General features: G+C 37.9%; 1 protein-coding gene across 5 annotated transcripts in view; it reads left to right on the plus strand.

Annotated features, from left to right (window-relative positions):
- Positions 1–25,864, plus strand: part of tfeb (transcription factor EB) — a 58,748-nt gene that overhangs the window by 20,675 nt on the left and 12,209 nt on the right. For 2 of the 5 annotated variants that reach the window (XM_015372427.1, XM_015372431.1), the window contains exons 2-6: positions 9,035–9,104; positions 18,553–18,657; positions 21,178–21,348; positions 24,517–24,615; positions 25,599–25,787. In XM_015372427.1, coding sequence (XP_015227913.1) covers positions 18,628–18,657; positions 21,178–21,348; positions 24,517–24,615; positions 25,599–25,787 — 489 coding nt within the window. In that variant the 5' untranslated portion in view covers positions 9,035–9,104; positions 18,553–18,627. Of the gene's footprint in view, positions 1–1,505; positions 1,798–9,034; positions 9,105–18,552; positions 18,658–21,177; positions 21,349–24,516; positions 24,616–25,598; positions 25,788–25,864 lie in introns of those variants that run through there. The other 3 variants (XM_015372429.1, XM_015372430.1, XM_015372428.1) reach the window with 3 other exon arrangements.

Below are 25,864 nucleotides of genomic sequence, written 5' to 3' on the forward strand. Positions count from 1 at the left end.
CTGTTTGTCTGATGTTATTGTTGGACATGCTGAGAGCAGTTCAACAAATTATGATTAAACCATGTTTATCTGCATTTTAGTTGTTTGTTTCTTTAGATTACGCACTTTATACCATAATGTTAACACAAAAGGAAAACATAAAACTCAAAAAGTCTAGATTTAGGTTTAAAGCCAAAGTCGAAAAAGTTAGAACCCAGAAGTAGAGTAGGATCCCATTTCCGGTACTGATTGGGCAGAGACGAGTGATTAAACAGAATGGATTTTAAGGCATTTATTTTCTCAGGAAATACATTATTAACCTTTAATACATTATTGCTTAGTATGCTTAATATTTGAAGGGAGGGAAAAACTTCACTTCCATATAGTGTAGATATATATTTGGTTGCGCAGATGAGCTGATGGGATGAGTCGGATAGTGACATCACTTGCATGCATTCTGCACTGTAGCTGTAACTCTGTTCTCCTATGTGTGATGGCAAACCCACTTTAAGCGCATTACCGCCACCTAAAGGACCGGAGTGGGAAAGTTGAAGTCTTTTTAAACGCAAAGTCAGCAAACATTGAATTACTGTGCTTTGAAAATAGCATTTTGAAAATGCAGTTACTTGCGTAGCTATACTCTAGGTGTTCTGTGGTGGCATTATTAAAATTTTTTTTTTCAGCTATGACATTTAATAAATAAACAAAAAATTAGTTACTATTTTTTCTATATTTGGACTAAACCATCAAATTTTTACCCAGATAATTGAGAAATGTTAATTATTTAATGTTAACGATCTAATGGATTTCACTGTCAATCTGTTTTTAGATTTTTTAAACTGGAAAGAAGATGACAAAATAATTTTTTGTTCTCCTTGTGTTAAATAATTGTCCACTGTAAAGACGGACCTGTTAGACTTTATTTTTAGCTCAAATTTGGCAATTTACTTTCTTTTAAAATCCTTTTAATGATAACAGGTCTTAGGTAATATAGGATATGACTTCCTATAGGTAATATGTGTTAGTTAAGAAATGGAGTCTGCTCATGATTTTAGATTGTTTTAAAAGCATTTTAAAAAGGATAGACAGAGAAGCCTGCCCTGTTTTTATTAATGTGAGACAGCAAATTCTTGGATGACTAACATTAAAATGACAGAGAGTGAAAGGAAAGGTTATATCAGGTAGTTCTCAGCTTTCTCATCGCGCAAATTTCTGTGAGATTTTTTTTTATTTTTTAATGTGCCTTGCAGGATGACAATATGTGGGCGAACAAATGAAGAAGTAAAAATGCTGATGCATTGTCCTGCATAACACATCCAGTGTGACCTAATGACAAAATAAGGAATTGCCTTTAGGGTTCCGTGTGCATCTCTGCACGCACATATTTAGGTGTTGCTGTATGTAAATCCTGTTTCAAGAGAGAGATGGAGAGATAGATAGAACGAAGTGAAGGAGGAGTTACACTTTAGTGAGAATGAAAAGACAAAATAGACAGAAGAGCTGAACTGGACAACAGGGCTCTCCTTGTTGTTTGCCCAGACTTCGTCTGATTTAGGGGAAGAGGAGGGGGAGACGGACGAACTGGAAGCTGAGCCTAAACTTAGAGAGGAAGAAGAAGAAGGTGACTCATACTGACTGCCCTCGGCTCAGCCTACTGTAAGTCCCTGAGGATAGTGGGGAGGGGAGTGGCGTCAAACTCTGTCAGCACGGGCCAGGCCTGAGGAAGTAATCACTTGTCAGCTTCAAGCAGCAACGTGTGGAGGAGCCGAATTTACCTGGTATCACTATGTTGACTTTGGGATAACGGACAAATTGCTGGTAAGGCACAGTTTTCTCTCCGGTTAAAAATAAATCTGGAAACATGGGAGCTCTTTTTATGTCTTTGTATTTCAATAACAAACTCTTTTATTTTCTTGAGACAGTTTTGACTGAGTCGTTATCAGTGCTGCGATAATACCCATGACTGTTCAAAACAAACAGAAACCAGAGTCGCTGCATCATTATTATTATCATGCAGCTGTTTGCATGTGGCATCAGCTTACTAAGCAGGAGCCTTGTGTGTTTAAATCACATTTAAACGCCCCACACACATGGCTGAAGAAGCCTTACCCAATCTCATCTGTTTTAATACCTGATTGCACATGTTTACTTACAGCATAGCCTATACTTGCCGATGTACAGTACCACACAGTGCTATAAATGGAGTCTAACCAGTTTGGTTAGAATGGATCATTTCAAGAACTGTGTGTGCAGCGGTTGTCAGCATCGAACAAAGCGAACAAGGATCTGATTTATTGTAATCAACAGTTCTAGAAATTGTGGTATGTCAAAAAAGGTTTTTGTTTTTTCCCCGGGCTGTCTACAGAGGAAGTTGCTTCACAGCTAACCAAACTACAAGTTGTGAAAACTCATGGAAGGAAAGGGGAAGTGATGCATTATGGTATTTATCGGTGAGCAGCGATTTGGTCATTTATTGCTGGTTTGTAAGGAGCCTGTGATGGACTGGTGATCCGCAGCAGGAAAAGCTCACCTGTTATCTATCGATGGATACATGTGACTCCCTCATCCTACTGAATCAGCATTTCTTTGGTCACTTACATGATCCTAACAACAACACTTTAACAACAACAGCTCAATGGTTAACGCTTTTGTCATAAATGTAATTTTATTTATATTAAGAAGATATAATTTCACATGAAAGGCCTCAGAATAATGCTTTTAATCCATTATTTTTTCACCTTGCTATTTTAGAGAACAGCAGATTTTTAAGCTTGTAGTATTAATTAGCATTACTAACATCCTTCTGTGTTCTGATTAGGGTTGCCAACTCTCTAAAAAAAAAAAAAAGGGTCACCACATGTGGGTGCCAGCTGACCTGATTGCCGTCACCCCTCCTCGCGTGGTGATTGTTTTTAGCCCCCCCTTTGTGTGGGAAATGATTTTCTTAACTATTTGACTCAAATCAGGATTGAATTAGATGCATATTTACAGTGTGCTTTGTATTCATTTTTCCACCCAGGTATTTGTTTTTTCCCATTCCCTCATATATTTCTGCATTCTTTTTTTTTTTTTTTTCGGAGGAGGAGCATTGCTATGCGAAGGTGCTCCGCTCCCCAAAAGCAGCGTCAGCATTTAAATTACTCCGTTCGCCCCCCCTACTGCTCTGTTGTCTCCCGCTATCTTCTCAGTGAGCAACACTTGGCTCGACCAATGGGATGAGGGGATTCTGGATCGTTACATATATTTTGTCAGCTCATTGGTCACAATGCAGGACAGGAAACAAGTTTACCATATGTTTTGTATCTAACATGCCCTTGTTTTTCATTTTCCATTAGGTTTTTACTGACAATTTTTTCACTCTCGCAGTAATACGGCACAAAGTGCTTTGCTTTTCCACTAAATACTAGACAGGTTATTTTATTTCTAAATACAGAACGATTCTGTTTTTCAAGGCACCGTTGGCAACCCTGGTTCTGATGATTGTATACTTTTAGACTTTTTGTTAAAGGTACTTTGTCACATTACATGAAAATATCAAAGAGACCAATATAATTTGAACATAATAAAATAAAGCTATGTACTCCAGGTGTCTGAACTGATAGTGTTTGATGCAGCCACTAAATAAGTCCTGACCGTGCTGTTATTTTTTTCTTTCTTTTCAGGCGTTTTATTGTTATTACACTGTCACAAGTACAGAGCAAGTAAATTCACCTTCTGCATTTGACCCATCCCCTTGGGGAGCAGTGGGCTGCAGATGTGTGGCACCTGGGGAGCAGTGTGGGTTAAAGGCTGATTTATACTCAGAAACCAGGTCGTCTGCGTGGGTGTCCCCCTTTCCACAGACACTCTGGTGTACCAAATTGTAGTTGACAGCAGACAGGAGGCCTCTGATTGGTCAAATCTACATCCATTCTGTGTATTTCCTGTTTGGTACCTTACTGGCTTGTTTTGTTTGTATGACCGCCATTGTGGAAAACGACTCATGAAGATGGACCAGCTAGAAGAGTGAGGTGCGAGAGAACGCTGTGACTTTCTTTCCACCTGGATCCCCGCTCCCCCCCCATGTCCCTCCATTGTCGCACAAACTTCTCCCCAATTCCTCACCACATTGGCTGCATCTAGGCCCACAGCTAGTTCGTGATTGTCCCTCTTGCGTTGTGACCACGCTTCAATATTGGGCATAAATCAAAAATATCTGCGCCAAGCTCACATGTTTTAATCCTCCACTTTTCATGGCCAATTGATGCAGGTTTTACACAATAATGAAAAAAGGAACTTCCTGTCTTCCAGTCAGCCTTCATGTTGCCATTAAAGCGCTCCTCTGTGGAGCTCCACAGCATGGATATTTCTTTTCCAACATAAAGTCCATTGCCAAAAACATTTTATTGCCCTTTTTTCCCTTTGCTTAGCCTTTAGTATGTGAAAAGAAAACGATGCTGTGCAGAAAAGTTTCTGAATAATGTAAACACTGGAAAAAGTATCCTGAAATCTGAAGTGTATTTACCCTTAATTTGAGTAGGTAAATGAGTTTGTCAATGGAAAGAGTATTTTTACTATTAAAATAAGAATTAGATAATATGCACTTTAAACAAGACACTGCAATTAAGTTCTATTATTTTAGATATAAATTGTCTTGTTCCATTGGCAAAATGTCTATTTTATCTCCTCAATTCAAGAACTAATAACCTTATTTTAAGAGAAAATTTGTAATCTAGATTTCGATTTTTTTTCCAGTGAAGAAAATGAATATGTTGATAAAAGTTGTGGAGCCCAGTCAAAAGAATAATCGTGGTAATTTGAGTCTTTTTGATTAACATATCTTTAGTACTGATGTTTTCAATTCGTAATATTTGTTTTCCAGATATGTTTTCTGAATGAAATAAATGTTGTTTGCCAAAAATGAAAACACTCTTACTAGAGCTTACATGTTTAAGGTAGACCTTGGCTAACCTATTTTTAGCTCTGAATGCTGTGATCTGCCTCGACATATGGATCAAAATATGCCGCTTTCACATTCTAATGACGCGATGCTCTGCTGCAGTGAGGAGAAAAGTCTTTGCTGCTGAATTAACACGCAACCACATCTTTATCCAGGTTCTCATCAAGAAGTTTAAAAGAATGTAAAGAATTTTAACCCCACACGCTAAGCTGTGCAATCTTTCTCCATCAATGTGTAACAAACGGATTCATAACTCCTGTAAATCGTCTCCTCAACGGCAGAATGAACTCATTACCGCCACCTACCAGACTGCAGTATTGGGTGTGATTAAATGTAATTTGGGAAATTTTTCTTAGCAATAGTGGCTTTTATTTAAAGGCAAACAGGAAATGAAGTTGAGTGAGCGGGAGAAGATTTGCAGCTTATGTCGGAACCCATGACGGCTAATCAAGGAACAAGGGCTCACCACAGGGGTTGCTTGCGCTACCCCTGCACCACCACAATATTGAGTTGTTTTAAGGAAAAGTCCGGTCACCTCCAGAATACAAACTTCTGAAAGTACTTTAAGTATGAAATTATCACTTATTTTTCAATGAATTATAAGTATTTTACTGGAGGCATCCATGTTTGTCAAAGAACACTACTGCCACCAGTTTGTGACGTCACAGTGCAGTATCGGCTGTTGAGCAAGTCCAAGTGCTGTATCTTGTGTTTGTCACAACGCACTATTATCCGGAACGGCGTTGACCAGTGCACTATGCCATGGCAATCCAACTATGAACCCATGGAGGATCATTAATAGGAAAGGTAAAATAACAATTTTTTTTTTTTCATTTTTACCCGATGTATTCCAACATCCAGCTGCCATGCACGTGGGCATTGTCAGTTTCACTATAGCTCTGGTGAATTTCATTGGTGAAGTCCTCTGGAAATCTTCAATAATTGTTGTTGATTGCAGATGTGTCTAGTAGTTCCCATTGATTTTGCTTGTAAAGCGGGGAGAATGGCGCTAGGCTTACCACACCGTGACATCAGTGCCGGAAGATGTGAGGTGTCTGGCCGCTGTCAGACTCAGTGATTGCATGCTAAAAAATCACTGCAAACATATTCATTTTAGGTATAAATAATGATCGATTGGTTACTCCTTGCTGACCAAATTTTCCTTTAATAAACTAACAACTGACAACTTTTTACTGTATGGAAAAACAAACGTCAAATTATGATCTCCAACTAGAGTTGTCACATATGATTTTCGAACTGTGCAACGGCACAGGCCTCGTGGTACTATTAGGCCTCACTCCTGCAATTTTATTTTTTTTACTAAATGCTTTTGTTATATGTATACCATTATGCCTGTTCTTGTTGAGGACAAAAATGTAAAAGAAAACAAATTTAGTTTGTTGTTTTATTGTTGCTGCTATGTCATTACGCCTCTCTGAGGAAAGTAGAGTAGGGAACCAAGCATAGCAGAATGCCGATAGGGCTCTGAGACAGGAAAGAAAAATAAAATATAAAATGAAAAAGTCACCACTGTATTAATTTAGAATCCCTATCAGAGTAGCTGTGGCTGAGCTGACTGTCATGAGCAGTTTCTATTGAGCCCTTTTCATTCTTTAGTTTCTGTGCATCAAACATGTTGAGTATAGTTTTAACGAAAAGATGCTGAGAGGTCAGAAAGTGACTAAGCTGACTTGATATAAAGTTTCTTGCTGCATTATTTTCCCCTTTTTAACAAAAAATAGCCACAAGTGCCAACTGAATCTAAACTACGCTGTATGATTGTACTTTATATAAACCTATTGCAGCAGGATAATTCATTCAGCATTACTATAATAGCCATGTCTGTGTGACTGTTAAGCCTTGTTAATGCTTGACGTTAGAACTGAAACAATTAATCGGGTTAATTGCGATTAATCGATTATTCAAATTAACGTCAACTAAAGTAATAATCGATTAATTGTTAACTGGAGTATAGAGACTGTAAAACATGCCTTTAGCTGACAGGGACCCACTTAGAGCAGTAATTATACCAAGATTATAAAAAAAAATAAACATTTTGCATTTAATTAAAAACTTAAATCATTGTCATTATGCTTTATCCAGAACTCTAGGAGGAAAAGACTGAGTTTCACCTGTTTTAATTTCATAAAAAGTCTTCTTTAAAGAATCTTTGGCCATCTGATTATTAATCAATTATTATTTGAAAAATAATGGACAGATTAATCGACTTGCAAAATAGTCGCAGCCCCACTTGATGTATTTACTTGTGGAATGTTTCCAGCACAGCGTTAACAGCATTTTACCCATGTGGATCTTCTCAGCTGTACTTAATGGCCAAGAGGCAGCAAAGGTACATAATAAACAGAGCTACGTTAAATTAAATGACAGGTACATAAAAAAACATATCAAGTAAAACAATTACAGATCATTGAGGCTGCTTCAAATTCTTTCACTTTCAACTTAAAAGCATTTCAGGATAAAGGCTCAGTCAACTTCCAGTTTCTTTGTAAAAAAAATTCCACGCACAAGACGCTGTGTAGCTAAAGGCTTTCTTCCCTAGTTCTTAGCGGGGAAAAAGGAACAGTGAGCAACAGCTGATTGTTGGATCTCAGGGCACAAGAAGCCATGCTTTTCTGTGTAAGTAAGGTACAAATGTAAGAGGACAGTAATTCAAGAAGGGCCTTGTAAATAAAAGTGTACCAATGACACTGCCTTCTCGTAGAGAGGGAAGGCCATCCCACCTAAAAGTAGCGGTCACTGTGATGTGTCGTGGCTCTACAGTTTGTGATGAACCTTAATGAAGCATGGTAAACATTTGAAGACATGAAGAAGTAGCATTCTTATAAAACGTGGCAAAGACGAGGCGCTTTTTTACTCCAAAAGAAAAACATGCCTTATAATGAAAGAAGAGGCCCAGTTTAAATGGGCTTGGCACCGATATTAGATAAGATTGGCTACATCTCTATTTGCAGGGATTCTCTGGTGTATTTTCAGTTGGGAAGCAGAATCCCTCTCCCTTAGAGGCCCATTAGCAGACCAAAAGGCGCAGTGATTCATACACTGTGATTAGAGACAGTGATTCATCAAGATGACCTTCTTCAAGCTGGCTACTGAGCTGAATGACGGTAATTAGAGCCAGCTGGGATAAACTGGACACTTTCCGCTTACAGATAACTCAATAAATTCTTACCACAAGTTGGCAACCAGAGGCTCTGTGACAATCTGTCAAGAACTTTTATTCACGAGACTTTGACCTCGAGCATACCAAAACGCTGGTGCAACAGTTGTGAGGAGTGTCCTCGTCACCTGCAGGCAGTCTTTGTGTTTTTAGAAATGTTTTAGGCACTTGAACCAAGCTGCAAATGTCAACTCCATGGAGAAACGCAGGTGTTAAGGCGGCTTGAAATGAGAAGAAATTGTTAGTTTTGCAGCTTTTATAGATGGAGCCTGTCTTGGCAGCTGCAAAGGAGTAAAAATAGACATGAAAGTCATAAATCCTTGTTAAGCATGGTGTTTTTTCCTGTATCAAGGTATATAAGGGTTTTAAAAGTTTTCAAATTACTGAATTTTAACGAGAGAACAAAGTGTCATGAACTCTGGTTTGTTCTGTTGCTTTGAAGTAGTGCATCCCCCTAACTAAGCTAATGCTGTAACATTTGGTTTTTCTTTTTTCTACAAAAAAAAGACAACAAAAAAATGGCTTTACTATTAATTTATTTAAAAATATATAATACGGTTTTAATAGCAGTTGGGATAATTTTAGTGCTTCTTTTTTTAATGAAAGAGTAAAGGGAGTAAGTCATGTTCATGCTATGGTCTGTTGCTTCTTTTGCTTCCGCCGTGGAAATTCTCCACTTGCAAGTTATTCAAAGTATTCGCAAAAGCTCACACCTGCAGTTTCCCCTTCTTTAAAAAACTCACATTCTTCAGTTTTCTTGCTAGAACTTTTCTAGCCTTCTTTTATTTATAGTTTTTGGTTTAATTAAAATTTCATAATCAGTCATTTTTCTCCATATTCTCATTTTGTTTTCTTTCTCTCTCTCTCTCCCTCTCTCTCTCTCCATCCGCCTCCATCTCTGCTCGCCCTGTGATTTCCTCTGACCGCCGCTTCTGCAGCACCCAGACATGTAGCGAGCAGCTTGAGCAGGGTCTACTCCTCTTTCTGGTCTCTTTTCCTCTAAAACAGGTAATTGCAAATGAGCCTGTGAGCTTTTAAAGCTGTTGAATCTGCCATCATCATAAAAGTCCACCTGCAGGATTTGACTTGTAAGCATGTAAATTTGATCTGACCGTCTCTCCCTGCCAGCCTCACTGATGAGTTTATGCATCTACTTCAGCCAAGGTGATATCTGGACCACTGCACTTACTGTGTGAGCTTTAGTTGCATCTATTGAACATCAATAGGTCAGTTGGCAAGTGCTATACCCAAGCAGCTTTAGAGAGCAATAACCCATGCAAACCTAAACTAACGTACATGCCATCACACCCACCAACCCACACAAAGGCACGTACAGATGCATGTGGATACATGCACATAAAAATATTAAACAAGATACACCGAGGCCCAGGGGAACAGGGTGTTCCTGAAAAGGAGAACAGAGAGCAGAGTTATTTTAGTCCTTAGAGGAGGCAGACCGGCAGCTTAATGCAGGGAGGGTCACTGATTGTTGCACTTGAGGAAACATATTTTTTTTAATTTTTACTTTAAACTTTATTGTAGATGAGGGTAAGAGCTATTTTAAGGCTGCAAATGGATGTTTTTCTTTGAAAAAGAAGTTTCTTAGGAGTGAATATGTCCTACAGGTTTTGTTTTGATACACTTGAGTTACGGTTGTGAACATTTACATTTCTGTTTCTGTTTCTGGAAACCTCTGCAGCCAAACAGTAACTGTGGTAGGCTCAATTAGGTCTAAAAAAGGGAGTCCTCATGATTTTGAAGCTGTTCTGGTGGCACTTCTCCATGGATGGTTCTTCAGTAATTGTGTTACTTATATTTTTGTAATTGTTTATCTCATAAAAATCCTTGAGAGTTTTTTCTGGAAATAAATGAAGCAGAAATCTCTAAAAAGATATTAATAAACATAAAAGGGTGATTTTTTTTTTTTTACATATGAAATAATCAACTGAAAATATAAATGATTTGGTTATAGATACAGTAGATTAAATTTGTATAACCCAACAAAATCAGTACTGGCAATGGCCTATTTTCCCGGATTTTACTTGGTGTCGAAAGTTTCGCACCGTTCTGAGGATGTGATTTCAAGCACATCCATGGATTTTGTGGATACTAAGAAGTGCCACAGGTGACGGTATCATTAGAAAACTCTGTTATTCCTCTTTAAGAAACTGTATCACTTGATAACTATTTCCATTTAGAAGAAAATTAATGAATCCCTTTAAACTGAAATCTTTCATTTACAAAAACTTTTTTTTGTTGTTGCAAAATTCACTCCATATATGATGGTGTAATCTGTGTGTGTGTGTGTGTGTGTGTGTGTGTACCTATCTAGCAGTCAAAGTGAGGACCATCTTTCCAATTTCACCATCAGATTGAGAACCAGAGGTTGCAAAGAGAGGATATTTTGCTGGTCCTCACAAACTAGTTTGCTAATGGTTAGGTTTAGGGCTGAGGTGACAATTGGGTTAGGGGTAGTTTTAGGGTTAGGGCATAGAAGAAGTTTTAAATGACTGAAAATCAATGGGAGTCAAGACCTGGTCCTCACTACATATAGCAGACAACTATGTGTGTGTTTGTGTGTGTGTTCCACTTTAAAGTACTGGCTGTCAAAGAGGCCTCCCTTGGCATTGCACTGTCACATCTAAAAATACCCTCTCCACAAATTAACACCATGTCCCTGGGCCCAGGTGCCATGGCCTCATACTTCCTCTCCATACATATGTGTTTATCTATGAATATATATATTTATTTTTTGCTCAAAATGATGAGCTGTCATCACACAACATAGTTAAAGTGCCACTTTCTTTGTATTTGTTGCTTATTGTGTGAGTCTGTGACTAACATGCAGCACAATCCATAGCTGGCCTCTGACCGGGGCTTCCTCCGCTCTGCATCCTCCTACTGACTCTCAGTGTTTGATGTGAAGGGGGCCATGACATTACAGCACTGGAAACACAATAGCTGCTGTGTGCTGCGACTGCGTCACAAATGCCCCCAGTGGTTGTCAGGCAGCAGGAGGGCCCATCCATGGGATCATGCAGTGACTCTGGATATAATATCAGGAAGTAGCGTCTAATCCATGTATGTGCAGTAGGTTCAGTGTAATCCAGTACGCATCATAGCTGAGTCACTGTGGGAGCTGGATGCTTTCAGCAGCAGATGTGTTCGGGGTGATGTTTAAAATGTAGATGTTGAAGGCTCAGCTTCTAACAGCAGTTCTATTTATAAAGTAAATTGTGAAAATAATTGATAAGAGGCCTCTTTGGCTTCTCCTTTTACACTGTAGAAATGTAGCCAATTTATTATTATATTCTCAGGTTTTGGATACGATAGGGAAAACAAATTTCATGCTTCATCTTTGAGTTACCGCATCACACTTTTCTTTTTTTCCACTTATTGACTAAATATTGACTCATTAAAAAAATGAAACGGAAGCTATTTTCTTACCAGTTTTGATAAACAAATTTTAGGTTGACCTGAGCAGAAATGGGTGGTTTTAGACAAGGTTCTTCCAATATATGGCTCACTTCTTATTTCTTACCATTTCTTTTTTTTTTTTTTTTTTTTGCTGTTTGCCCGGATGAAAGAAAAAAAAAACTGTTCCTGGCTGTCCTAGGATGGCATAAAACTGCCAATTTTAGCAGTAGTTCCAAAACTGGATCTAAATCACTAAGTTAATCACTGAAGTAGTATTTTTTTTTTTTACAAAGGCAAAAAAGTATATTTATAAAAACCATATTTATCTATCAAACCCAAAACATTCTATATATATATATATATATATATATATATATATATATATATATATATATATATATAGGGTCCTGATTATGAGCAGTAGCATGCTATTAGAGTTTCTTGGCAGCTGTATATGGAGTTTGTTGTGTTTTTTTTTTTTCAAGGTACATTTTTGATGCACATTTTCTGTTTTCTTTCAGTAATTTCTGGCAAAAGATGATCACCACCTTCCGCTCTGGTTGATGAATTATTGGAAAATGAACCGTCCTCTTAATTTTTCAGGAATCTTTCACATACATGCAATATCTCTCATATTTTTATATAATCACAACATTTTCTGGACATAGTTTACATTAACAAATAGGGATGCACGATATTGGTATTTTGGCCGATATCCGCTATGCCGATATTTTAAAACTCATGTAGCCGATAACCGATATCAATACCGATGTTAAAGCTGGACAAAAATAAGTAGTCATTGAAAATAGCAGTTTTGTTATCCATTTCTGACACTTTGAAAAATAATATACTCAAATATATTTTCATATGCTGATATCAAATTGATTTTTAAAAACTCGGTATCGATCTATTTTACTTTCAAAATCTCGTGAAATGTCATCATTCTGTTACAAACTCTCGTGATATTTTGCAAATTCTTGTGAGATTTTGTTAGTAAAATAGATCGATACCGCGTCAATATATCAACATATAAAAATATGGCAAAATTTCGTGAATTTTCGGGGGATTTCGTAGCATAACGATGACATATAGCAATATTTCATTAGTAAAAGAGATTGATATGGTGTTTTTAAATGGCAATATATCAGCATATGAAGATATTGTGATATTTTAATGTATCAATATTTTTTCCCTCGTCTTTAGAAGTTTTTAAGTCTGTAAAAAAGAAGTTTTTGAGAAAGAAGAAGAAGTAGTATTTATTTTTTTTAGACTTTAGAAACTCAGGCCCCGTCCACACGAAGTTGTAAGCCCAACAGCAGGGTGAGTAGCATGAGCAGCAACCATTCAACACAGTACGGCGCCATTGTTGTTGTGATACTGTGTCGTGCATGCGTGTTTAGAGGCGACGCTATGACGCATGCGTGTAAAAGGAAAAAAAATGCGGTTAGAGCTTAAAGGTGGAAACGCGAGAACGGCATTTCAAAATCTTCCCACTCTGAAGGCTTAATAAAAAAAAGATCGTTTACAGACCCCGAAACGCCGGCTTCGTATGGATGAAAGGCTGGTTTGGTGAAAAATTTGTGAATTTAGGCCAGGGTTTGACTTCGTGTGGACGGGGCCTCAGAAGCTGATCAAATATCGGTGGAGTGGCCGATGTCCGATATTCTGTTTTAAGGCCGATACAGGCCGATACCGATAGGGGGCCGATTATATCGTGCATCCCTATTAACTTCTTTAATCTTTAATCCAAAATCTTTCTTTAAAGATTGTTCATTGTTCCCTCTGAGTTTTAACTTCCTACTTTCCTTGGTAGAAAGCTGGAATTTTGTTTCTCTGCAAAAAAAGATTTGTGTCTTTAGCTGTAAACTCTTGCAAAAGTTGAGAGTACTTCAGGATTACTGAAAGAAGTGTTGAAACTGACTGGATTTTAAGACAGGTGAAATGGTTGTCATATATTTAGAGAAAATCTAGGATCCTTTGTATCCTACATTTATATTTCCTCCCTGCATTAAGCCCTTATGGGAAAAATACCATGCATAGTCACAGGGCCATGCATGGTGTACATTTAAAGTTAAAATAGTGAAGTATTGAAGAGTTTGATTGATTTCTTTTGTTTGTTTAGCAATAAAAGAAACGGAACAAAAAAAACTCTGATCTATAAAGTGAAATTAAATGTTTTACTGTTCTTTATAACCCGCCTTCTTCTATGAAACATGAAGTTGTAATATGTGAAGCTACAGGTCTGGTCCAATGCTATAAGTTCTCTTTTTATCAAAGACTTTTGAAGAATACACCTGTTGTGTGTGATAGATGCCAAATGTTTAGAGCAGTTGTCATTCATGTTATATTGAAGCACCGTTTGCTGTTTGGGACAATGAGTGCAGAGTTATTGTTTGCTGTAATCCAGTGTGCGGTCCAAGTTTGTGTTGGAATGCCTGTGCGTATCAATGACTATCTCTGCATGGGTGTGTGTTATTCATGTAGGCCATCTAAGTGGCACAAAGCGGGCAGTGTGTTCCCCCTCGGGTGCTGAAATGTACACTTTGGACAACAGGCGGCTTCAGTCCTTCTCAATAGGAGCTGTCCTTCTCATTGTACCTCACGCACAATGAGCTTTTCTCCCTCTGTCTGTCTTTCTCCCTGGGTCATTCTCTCTTTATGACCATATACAGACAGCGTTTTTGATGAAAGATCCGACGAATCGGATTCCGACTGAAGCTGCGCATCTGTTCCACACGCTGCATCACCAGCTGAGGAGCGCAGAGAGCAGGCTCTGGTTTTATTCTGCTTTTTGGGCCCAGATTAGCTTCGTCATGCAGAGATGAGCACAAGTCATGGCAGAAGGGGAACTATCTGTGGCGGGACTCCCCTCAGAGTGTTTTGGAGAATCTGTGCGTGAGAGAGAAGAGGAGGAGATGCTGCTAAGGGGTGATGGGTGTTCCCCTGGTCCTTCTGCTCACATGATTTCATAGGGACAACAAGATAACATGACTTCCACATGACCTCCTCAACATGACAGAGGAAGTCTTCTTGGTGGTTAACGTCTGTGTTGCTGTGAATGTAACAGTGTTTACTTTGGTGATGCCGCTTCCCTATTTTGGTCAATATACCTATGAGCATATTTGTTATTGGGTTTTTTTTTAAATCCTCTTCTAACTTGACAGAAAAGGAACTCAGTCAGAAAACACCTTTGGTGGGGGGGTGTATAACATGCTTTTTAAAAACCTTTTGATAAAACAAGACCTGTCGATTTATTAATTTCAACTTTTGAATAGAAAAGATCTAGCCTTAAATGGATGTTTGTTAAAAGTATATATTATTAGTAACTTAATAACCTTTTTAAAAAAGATGAATAAAAATGAAAAACATATTTTTGCTTACATTTACTGGATAAGGTAATTAGTAGAAAAATAAAATATAAATAGTTGATAAAAAATAATTATTTATGACACAAAGCCTCCTATCTAAAAATAAAATCCCCTCAAATCCTTTAGCATGTAAAATAGATCTTTATAAATATAAAATATTCATAACCCTGATGGATTTAGGTTTAAAATTTCAGCCTACAAATTTCTACTGATTGGAAGAATTGTTAATATTTACGGAGGAACTCGACTTGAATCTGAAAGAATATTCGCAGCAATTTTTAAAGGTTAGGGTTGTAGTAAGGAGGCCAGATTTTCAGCAATAAAAAAAGGGATTGCTTGCTGTGATTCCCTTCAGAACACACTGACCCCTTACTTTGGGGCCTTTTGCTTTGAGATTTCCTAAAGATTGCATTTATATGTTCCCCAATCCAGCATGTTTCATCACAGATATTATTTTGACTTAATATTAAAAAATATGTTTCGCGTTAAAATCAGTAAACCTTGAAGGTTGAAATCTTTAAACCTAAGACTGGTTATGAATATTTATATCTCTATAAAGACCTCTTTTCCATTCTGAACAATTTAATTGTTTTTTGTTTTTTTATAGTTTACAGAGGTTTCTAAAATTGTAACTTTGAGCATTTTTGTTATTGTTGTTTTATTTACTATCTATGTTCAATTATTTTGATTATGATTATTTTATACAGTAAAACACATACAAAATACAGTATTACTGAAGAATGCAGATTCAACAGAAAACCAAAGAGTCAGAAAAAATACTTTGAATAAAGAGAGAGGGAAGGCTTAATGTTTTCTCATTCAGAATATTTGGAGTAAGCTAAAGATTAGGGCTATGGTAAGGAGGTCTGACCACAGAGCTTACTGTCACCAGTAAGGACAGGTTCCTTACTGGTCCCTTCAGAGCATGCTGAGCCATACTTGATATTGAGATTTCCTGCAGATTGCATATATTTCCAAATCCAGCATGTTTCATGATGGATAAAGTTAGAATTATCAATGTTTTCTGTGTTATAATGATCTTGATTTAATGTTAAAAACACAACGTGCTTCCTCAAATTCCACCACCTCGCTGATAAAAACTTTAGCTTGCATAAAACTCTCAGCAATAACCTTGACACTGAAGATATCATCAGTGCAGCCTGATAGTTGCTAGGTGGGATGCATTCACTGACCTGGAAAAAGGATTGGAGTTTAGATCTTAACCACTGATTACTGATCAGGAATTATAAACAGAACAATGGGTTGCTTCCAGGCGGTAGGTGATTTCTCTGATGATACAGCCTGTTTGAAACCAAAACCAGTTACTAGCAGAGTAAAATGATTAGGCAGCTGGCTGCCATCTGGGTTTCTACATTTTATTTAGTTGGAACCCAGAATATATGTATATATATAAAATGATTAAATGAATCTTTGAATTCATTATATTTGGACCTAAACAGAATAGTGAGAAGGTCAAAATGATATGACACTGTTAAGCTAGAAAAGACACTTCAGTTTGTCTTAGACTCTATTATGAAACCCATATATTCTATACATTCACTGCATTGAGTGAAATATTTTAAGCCTCTACTTCTCATTTTTCTGATGACTGGGGCTAAAAAAAAAAGCAAACTCTGAGAAAACTTAAATATTGTAAAGGGGAAATACTGGAAACTTGGTGTCACAATCTACTCAACTTATAAACTCAGGACGCCTGTAAAGGTTTCCTGAGCCTCTATAGTCTCAGTCTGGGTCAGGAGGTTATGCAATCATGGGGATGACTGATGACCTCACTGGTGTCCAGAAGACGCTCACTGACACTCATCATAAGGTCAACGCTAAAGATGCTTTTTGTTCACACAGTATCTATCAATAATCATATTGATAGAAAGTTGAGTTGACTTGGAAATTCTGGGAAATGGTCCAGCAGCATCAGGGATAACTTCCACCCTGAGAGTGGATTAAGGCTGGTTTCTGCACATCAAGAGTCTACAGCCAGAGGAACCCACACATCTGCTACAAAAGACACCTTCATTATGTCAAGCCATTCTCCAACTACAGACCAAACTGTTGCTCAGTCATCTGAGATGAAAATAGGGCTTGCATTTCATTTTGAAGGCAAGGTCCCAGAGTGTGTTGGAAGAGTGGGGAGGCACAGGTTTTTGGAGGCCATGTCCTCAACTGGGATTGGTTCTGTGCTTTCTGTTGTCCATAGTCAAAGAGAGATCTACCAGGAAATGTAAGCTCTTTTTATGCTTCCTTATGTTGCTAAATGGAGATGCAGATTTCATGTTCCAGCATCACCCGGTACCTCTCCACACTGCCAAAGGTACCGGAACCGGGTTCAGTGGCCATGATGTTACTGTGATTGAATTACCAGCAAACCGTGTGGACCTGAACCCCATGGAACATTTTAGGAGAAAGATCAGAGATGCCAGACCCAACAATGCCTCTATGGAACGCTGAATTGATTAAGTAATTCATGCAATAGGAGGCTCTTTACAGTATTAAAGGCACAAAATGAGCATACTTTCCAGAGTCCTAATGTTTCTGTTTAGATTATCATTTTGTATCAATCTTATGTAATATAATTTTCTTTGACTCTGTGGCTGTGTCCACCCTAACCCCTAATTCCTCAATCATTATGTCGAGAGGGAAATATATAGTGAACTTTATTGTGCAATGACCGTTTAGACGGATGACCACTACTTTTCACCTCCCGTTGGTCACGTGGCTGCGGCTTTGTTCTCGCTCATCCCCAAAACAAATCCCATGATGCTTTGCAAGAAGAGAGCTCTTGGTATCTGATGTACACTGCATTTTAAGCTACATTGTGGGGGAATTTGAGTCCACTACTTTTTCATCCACTAGACATTTGTACATTCATATAAAATGGCGCAACCCCTATATAGTGCTCTGTATAGGGGATAGACAGACATTCGGACGCAGCCTGAATTATTTCATTGTCTGTAATCCATAATGGTAAAATATACAAAAAAAAAAAAGATTTAAAACACTTCCCTCTGCAAAGCTGATCTGAAAATGAGTAAAAGTTTGTGTATTTTTCTCTTAATTGGAGCAGGTAAATAAGATAATCTGTTAATGGAATGAGTATCTTGTCAATAAGATAGTACAATTAGATATTATGCACATGAAAAGTTATAATGGAGTTTTTTTCTGACTTAAAATATTAATAATTTTACTCTATTGGCACTCATACACTTAGTTTTTTTTTTAAACTTACAATAAATGTTTTGCAGTCTGAGCATAAAAAAATGGAACTTTTGCAAAGTACTCTTGTTGTTTTGTTTTTTTTTTCTCAAATGTACCTATATATTGGCTTGCAATTATTATTAACAAAGTTCACATTAGGTGTTTTATTTTGAGATAAGATGTGAAGTCCAAACACTGGATGGAAATCTGAAATTGTTGCACATTTTTTTTATTTTCCATCTGAAAACCAATGCTCTCATTAATAACCAAACATGCATCTAACAATGTTGGAAATAAAAGGGAACTGTTTCCCAGTCTTCATAAGTATGCATTTTTACTTTCATAAAAACCCATGATCTATTGTTTGCAATAATCAGACTCTTGTCTGTTTCCCTCTTGGATTCCCTTCTTACCTTTTCTAGCCTTACACGGTTTTCATCTCCTTATCTCCTGCACAGATCCCTCTACCTCTCGGGCTGGACTGTGGTGCATTAACGTCAGCTCGCCCTCCCCTGCCCCCTCGGCCCCCAGCCATGGCCTCACGCATCGGGCTGCGAATGCAGGTAGATCACTGTTTCTTTCAGCACTGCAAAAACGGATCTAAACAAAAGTAAAAATGTCTCAAAAGTGTACTTGGTTTTAATTGGAGGAGGTAAATAAGATGATCTGCTAATGGAATGAGTATTTTAGCCCGTTAAAATAATGATGGAATGAGTATTTTAGCCCGTTAAAATAATGAAAATTAAACCTGAAATAAGATATTGGAGTTGTTTTTTCTTTATTTTAAATTTAAATTACCATAATCTAAGGTTTAACACACTTATTTCAATATATACTTTCGGAAAGCCATCCATGCAATAGCATTTACCCTGATATCTAGCTGCTAGTGCTTGCTGTCATCATTCTAAACAAAATTAATAAATCCCTTTTGCCGACTTCATAATGCTTTGTTTGAATCCTTTGCAAGACTGCTTTGCAAAAGTATTAATATCCCTTTGATGTTTTTACATGTTATGTTAAAATAACACATTTCAGCTTATTTTTGGGGGGATCTATATTATAGACCAACATAAAGTAGTGTTTTTTCTAACTATAAGAACTGAAAGTTTAATGCGCATTTGTCTTCAGCCACTTGAATGAGTGATTTCTTTAAAAAGCTGATTATCTAGAAGTAAGACTTTGTTTTATTTTGGTTTATTTTCCATGATTGTCATGTATTTATCTTTATCAGTCTTCTTATAGATCCTAATGAGAGTCCCCGCAGCATGGCACTGCCACCACCGTATTTTTCAGTGGGGATGTTTAGTTCATTGTAATGTGCAGTGTTAGTTTTCTATCACTGAAAGCATTTCATGAAGGTTACCATGCTAACATTTTGCTCTCATCTGACCAGATCACCTTCTTCCACACGCTTGTGTTGTTTATCCTGCATTGCATGTGACTGGCTTTCTCTTAAAGAAGTCTTTCTTCTTGCCACTTTATCAGATTTGTGGCGTGCACGCCTCATAGCTGTCCTTACAACAAATGCTCTCCCTTAAGCCTACTTTTAAAAGCCGTGTTGTTACACAAATGAATGAATTAAACCAGATGAACTTTATTAGTTAGATGACTTATAAAGGGATTGGTTGCATTGTTTTTTTTTTTTTTGTATGGGGTGGAAAAAACTTTAGAACTTGACTACCGTAGTAATGCGAAAGCTGTTTTAGAATATGTTGATTCATGACTTGAAACCCTCACGTAATACAAAAAGGTTTGTTAAAAAGTATCTAAATTATAAATTGGATTTAAATGCTTTTCAATAAGCCATCTGTTGGGTATTTATTAAACAGAGTAACTAGAGTTGGTGTTGTGTAGGATCAGCATACCCTGTCAGACCAGCATACCTATAGTCAATATGTATGTGCAAGATGTCAGATTTCCATTTACCCCTTCAGTTTAGTACGAAAAATAGACTTTAAACTACCTCAACAGGCTTATATTCCTTAAGTAATTAACAAAAAGAACTAAAAAATTTAAGGTGAGATCACCATACACTTCAAAAAACACCAAAAAGTAAGTAATTATATTGTTTTTTGTACATGACTAAGTGTATTTTTTCCTACAAAACTAAAGGAATTAACTGAAAGGACAAACTAAACAGGTAAACGGAGATAAACTAAAGGGATAAACGGGTATTGACTATGGGTATGCTGGTCTGAAGGGGTATGCTCTTCTGACAGAACACAGAGAGTTTAACATGTTCATTTCCATGAATATTTATAACGGTTAATTAAAAACACTAATGCAATTAATTGTATTTTAGTCCCAAGCGGGAAGATTTATCCTCCTCATTTCTCATACACCTTTAAATCTGATGCGCAAGCAGCCACACAGGTGTTGGTCCACTGGCGATATTCAAGCTTTAAACCTATGGCTTGATGCGAATACCTCCTCTATGGACATCTAAGTTACGGCGATCCACACCAGCCATAATAAGAGCTATCTGAATATTGCTGCCAGTTAGGAAGGAGCTAGGACCAGCAACGTGGATTATATTTGTGTTAGTAAAAGACTTAAAGAGAAAAAGTAGCCTCGGGTAATCATTTTATTAAATGCTTCATATTTAAAAGCAAATGTTAAGCAGAGCGTAGCTCTGATATTTCTGTCAGTATTAGAAAAAAATCATTATGTTTAGAGCAACTAGGTATTGCCTGTATATATTTTTGTACTATATATAGTGACCTGAGCTATTATACTTGTTTGTGTACTGTTATAGCTTTAAATATTAAGGGTTTCCAAAAATGCTAAAATATTATAACTTTAAACCAATCTGATGGTTGAAATACTTAAATAATTGGATTACAAATTATAAATGTATGTGTTGCGGTGATCATATAATTATTTATTCAATAATTGAGGAGAAAGGGGTTTATTTGGTCCATATATGGTTTAATTAAAGACTCTCAATTTAACTTGATTGAACATTCAATCCCACCACTAATTATTTTTTATGTAATTATTCCCTTTTCTGGATTTTCTAACATCTGGCCCTATCCTTGTATCCCTGAGTTGGTTCTGAGATGTTTGTGTTTGTTTGCATCCAGCTGATGCGGGACCAGCTGCAGCAGGAGGAGCAGCGTGAGCGGCAGCAGCATCAGCAGAACATGGCGATGCAGTACATGCAGCAACGCATGGCTGGGCCACCTGCGCCAACACCGGCCATCAGCACCCCGCAGCAGTACCAAAGCATGCAGGTTCCCGTGGAGGTTCTGAAGGTTGGTTTCCTCTTTGATTTTGAAGGAAAAAAGCTGATTTGTGAAATATATTTTACTCTAATTGCTCCTAATGTTGCGGAAGCACAAAAAGGACAATACATTTAAAGATTGTAATGGCAGTTTTGCTTCGAAGCACCTAATCTGGGATGGGTGCAGAGGAGGCGGTCAGGACGTTGTTGAAACCCAGAGACATCTATGAGAAAGAAAAATGCAGGGGAGCAACAGGGCATTTAAGGAGACAGAAGTGGGAGATAAGAGACGTTTGACATGTTTTTTGTGATAGGCCACATAGGGGTGATGCAGATAGGCTCAGACGGGGGCTGATAAAGCAAAGTGACATTTTGCCTGATTCCAGAGATGCCTGTTTGTCCTTATCTATTTATGTGCAACACTCCTTCAGATGTTTTGTTTTTTCTGTCCTTTATGCAACTGTATATCTGTCCACTGTGTATGCGGTCTTCACCGCATGGGGCAACATGCCTATATTGTATTGACTGTTTACTCTGTGTGTGTGTGTGTGGTTGAAAAGAATGGTGTTTATGAAATCTGTGTTTTTCCTGCTGTAGATAAAGTAAACTCCCTGTCTGTCAGGCCATCTGATGCTGTCATAACTCCTGCAACACATTTCTTAGAAGTTTGCCTTGGCAAGTGAAACTCCCACAACTAGAAAGTTCCTCATGCAAATACGTTGCAAGTCTTTTTTGTTTTTTGTAACAATTTATCAGTGTCAATTTTTAGTCCTCCTGCAAGGTGAGCTGAGAAACAGTAATGTAATCATGAGTGTTCATTGTACATTTGTCAGCAAGGTTATGCAATAATCTCATGGTAGACTTGACTTCATGCACAAAGATTATAGTATTTAGAACTCTAGAGGGTAAAACCTTGTTTGTTATTTCTATTGTTGCTCCTATCCACGCAGCTACATCTTTGCCGTATACCTCCCAGGGTCCATCGTTGGTTTATGTAAACATCACTTTCAGTATGTCGGTTTGTTGTTCAGGTCAGAGGTTTGCTAACACTCATCACCAGAAGGAATGTGCTATTGATTTGGGCTTTTAATGATGTGTTGGAACCACCAACTTTAAGGAGGTGTAGAGCAAATCCTAGAGTTTTTGCTGATGTTTGCCCCCCTTTGGCTGCAAGTTGAGATGACACCAGTGTTGTACAAAACATGGGAGAAGGTAAAAAGTACAGCAGCCTGCAGCTGTGACTGCACGTCTTTAGTTTAGATGCGTAATTTCATCTTCAGTTATAAATACTGAAGTTCTCCTGAATCAGTCATTTTATCTTTTTAGCAAAAAGAGGAACATTCCCATGGCAGATCTGAGTTTTTCTAATGTTTACTCCGGTCTTAATCCTCATCAACAAGGCTCCAATGTGTAACCTTTTGTTGGACTAGACAAAGATTTTGCGTGGAGTCTGTGATGTATGCAGTCCGAATTCAGCCAAAAGTACACACGTGTAATAAATACTCATACAGCTGATTGTATTTAAAACAAAACGCATGTGAACTATTCTCCATGTTTTATGCATGCAGATCCAACACCATGAGACCCCCATGAGGCCCCGCATATATCACCAGCACTCATGCTGGTGATATATGCATATATAATAATACATGCAGCTCCTTTAAAAAAAAAAAAGAAACTAAGTCTGGTACTGGCTAAAGTGGCTAATATAATTTTTCTAGAATGGTATAGACCCTAATGTCTTTGAAACGTTGTGGATTATGCATTAAATTAGCTAATTTAATGGAAACCAACAGAGTTAAAGGAATTCTGTTCTACATGTACAGTATATTTTGATCATATTTCCAACATGGAATGACCACATGGCTGCAAAATATTGCATGCGTTCTCTTACAGGTGGTCAAATATGAGTGGGGTTGCATAAAAGTAGAGGAAAGCCACATTATATTCAAGTATTGGCACCATGTTGTTGTATTTAAAACAATTTTAGAGTTGCTTTATTATCAATGCAGCCTGAAAAAGCATCACTGTATTCCAAAAGTGAATATAATATTGATGCCAAAGATAAGGGCATGTAAAATGCATTCCAATGGGGGAATGGATCCGATGAGATCAGCAATAACTCTGTTTTGTAGTAGCAGGAACATGTATTCCCTGAAATGATACCGGTTCTTCTGATGCCATCCAGCTCTTGGTTATTGAAGTGGATAAAAAGAGGAGTGTGAAGCTCCGTACTTAGCTCTGGCCTTTCACATGGAGGTATGAGGCTGGCCCATTGGTCTGTGTAGCCTAAAGGGCTGGTTATCCTCCGGCAGCAGTGTGTAGCAGTGAGCTTGTCCCAGATATTTTTGATTTATGCCCAATATTGAAGCATGGTCTGCACTATGTTATTTCACGCCACAACGCAAGAGGGACAATCATGAACTAGCTGTGGGTCTAGATACGGCTGAGGCGGTGATGTAGTGGGGGCAAGTTTATAAGACAATAGAGGGACGTGAGAGCGAAAAAGAGCGGGGATCAAGGTGGAAAAAGGGTCCCAGCGTTCTCGCGTCCCTCGCTCTTCTAGGTGGTCAATCTTCATGAGTCCTTTTCCGCAAACGCGGTAATACAAGCAAACCAAGCTGGTAAGGTACCAAGCAGGAAATACGCATACTGTAGAGCAGATGTAGGTTTGACCCATCAGAGGCCTCCTGTCTGCGGTCACCTACAATTTTGGAGAGGTGCAGCAGAGTGTCTGCGGAGGGGGTGGGGGCACATTTGCGTTAACTGCAACACATGCAGACAACCTGGTTTCTGAGTATAAATCAGCCTTAACATGAGGATTTGGAGCAGCTGTGCCTCTGTAGACATCACCTCCTTAAAGCTGCTGTGGAATCATATCACTTTATTCAAAAGTACTTCATTATATCCCGAAGGAAAAAAGAGGTGTCTGACCACACAGAATTATGGGGATAAACAGGAATATTAGCATTAAACAGTTCTGAGCTAACAGGCTTCTGTATTTCATTGAGCAAAATTTGTAAAGAAATTTTTAAAACAAATTTATTTATAAAAACAAGCCTGTCCTAAGCTCAGTTAAAGCAGCTCTGTTAATGTGAAATTGTTATTATTTTGTTTTTTTAGACTTTTGGATCCTAAAGTAAGTAAAATGTCTTTAATAATCAAAACTGTTTCTTTTTTTCTGTTTTGATTTATTCAGGTGCAAACTCACCTTGAAAATCCAACAGACTATCATATCCGCCAGTCACGGAGACAGCAAGTGAAGGAATACCTTTCAACCACTTATGCCAACAAACAGGTATTGTTGGCTGTTGACTGCCCTGCTGAGCAGAGTGACTTCCAAAAGTATTTATACCTTTTTTAGTACTAGATAGATAAACAACCAGTGGTACACTGGATAAATGGTATTCAAAAATGTTTATTTACAAGAATATGGAATGTATACACTGTGTATGATTTTATTTCCCACTGAGTGAATGGTTTGCGAAAGCTGCAGTGCTTCCTGTGCCACATATTTGCTGTCCTCTAGTGAACTTTAAATGGGAGCTCTTGTGGCTTTCTTCACTTCCTTAGAGGCCAGCTGTTTACCCTCCATTACAGTTCATAGACCAGACCAGTTAAAGTTACTATGAAGCGAAAAAGCAGAGAGAACATAATGCTGGAGGTTACGAATAAATACTGCAGAACTGGAGAAAAGAAATAGAATGATGAAAAGGGGTTCCTATGTCCTCCGGCATCATAAGCCTATAGCAGCATAACTATATAAAGATAGCTTAGAATAACCTGAGCCACTATAAGCTTTATCAAAAAGGAAATGTATTAAAAGTAGGCTTAACCTTTAAAGGTAGACTGTGGGCCTTCTAGCTGATACCCTAATTAATCCTCTAGGTTTGCAGTTATGCCATTCTCTATCCATTTGTTGGTGATTGATCGAGTGCTCTGTGAGTTCTAGTCCTAAATTTTTCAAAACTTTCTCTCTACCCTATTGGCTGATATCCTCAGGTTTTCTTTTTTTTAGAAGCTTCATAACTAAATAAGTTTAGCTAATGCCTCACATGGATGCACTATTTTTGTTTTGGTCTATTACAACAAATATCTAACAACACATAAGAGATTTTTTTTGTTTTTTTGTTTGTGAAAAAGTTCTAATAGGAGTAAACTTTTTTTATGAAATTCACTGTATGACTCATATATTCATTGCACAGAAGTTAAAGCATGGCTAGAGGTTGTAAGTGTATTTTTATGCTCATCTTCAACATCCACTTTCTCTGTTGTCCCCAGACGGTTCACTCAGTAGCAGGGCTCATGCCGCCATCTCCTCCCAAAAACATGGGACCTGCTGTGAGTTCGGCATCTGCGCCTCCACCTCTCCACTCTCCACACATGCGTAAGGAGCAGCTCATGTCTGGCAACAGCGCCCCCAACAGCCCAATGGCCATGCTTAACATTGGCTCCAACCACGAGAAGGAGGTATGGTGCCTGGAAGCGTGCAGGGCAGACTGTGGGATCAACATAAACCCATAAACATTAGGTTCATGGTCTTCTTT

The sequence above is a fragment of the Cyprinodon variegatus genome, unplaced genomic scaffold (assembly GCF_000732505.1).
Source record: "Cyprinodon variegatus isolate N-32 unplaced genomic scaffold, C_variegatus-1.0 Scaffold72, whole genome shotgun sequence".
NCBI lineage: Eukaryota > Metazoa > Chordata > Actinopteri > Cyprinodontiformes > Cyprinodontidae > Cyprinodon > Cyprinodon variegatus.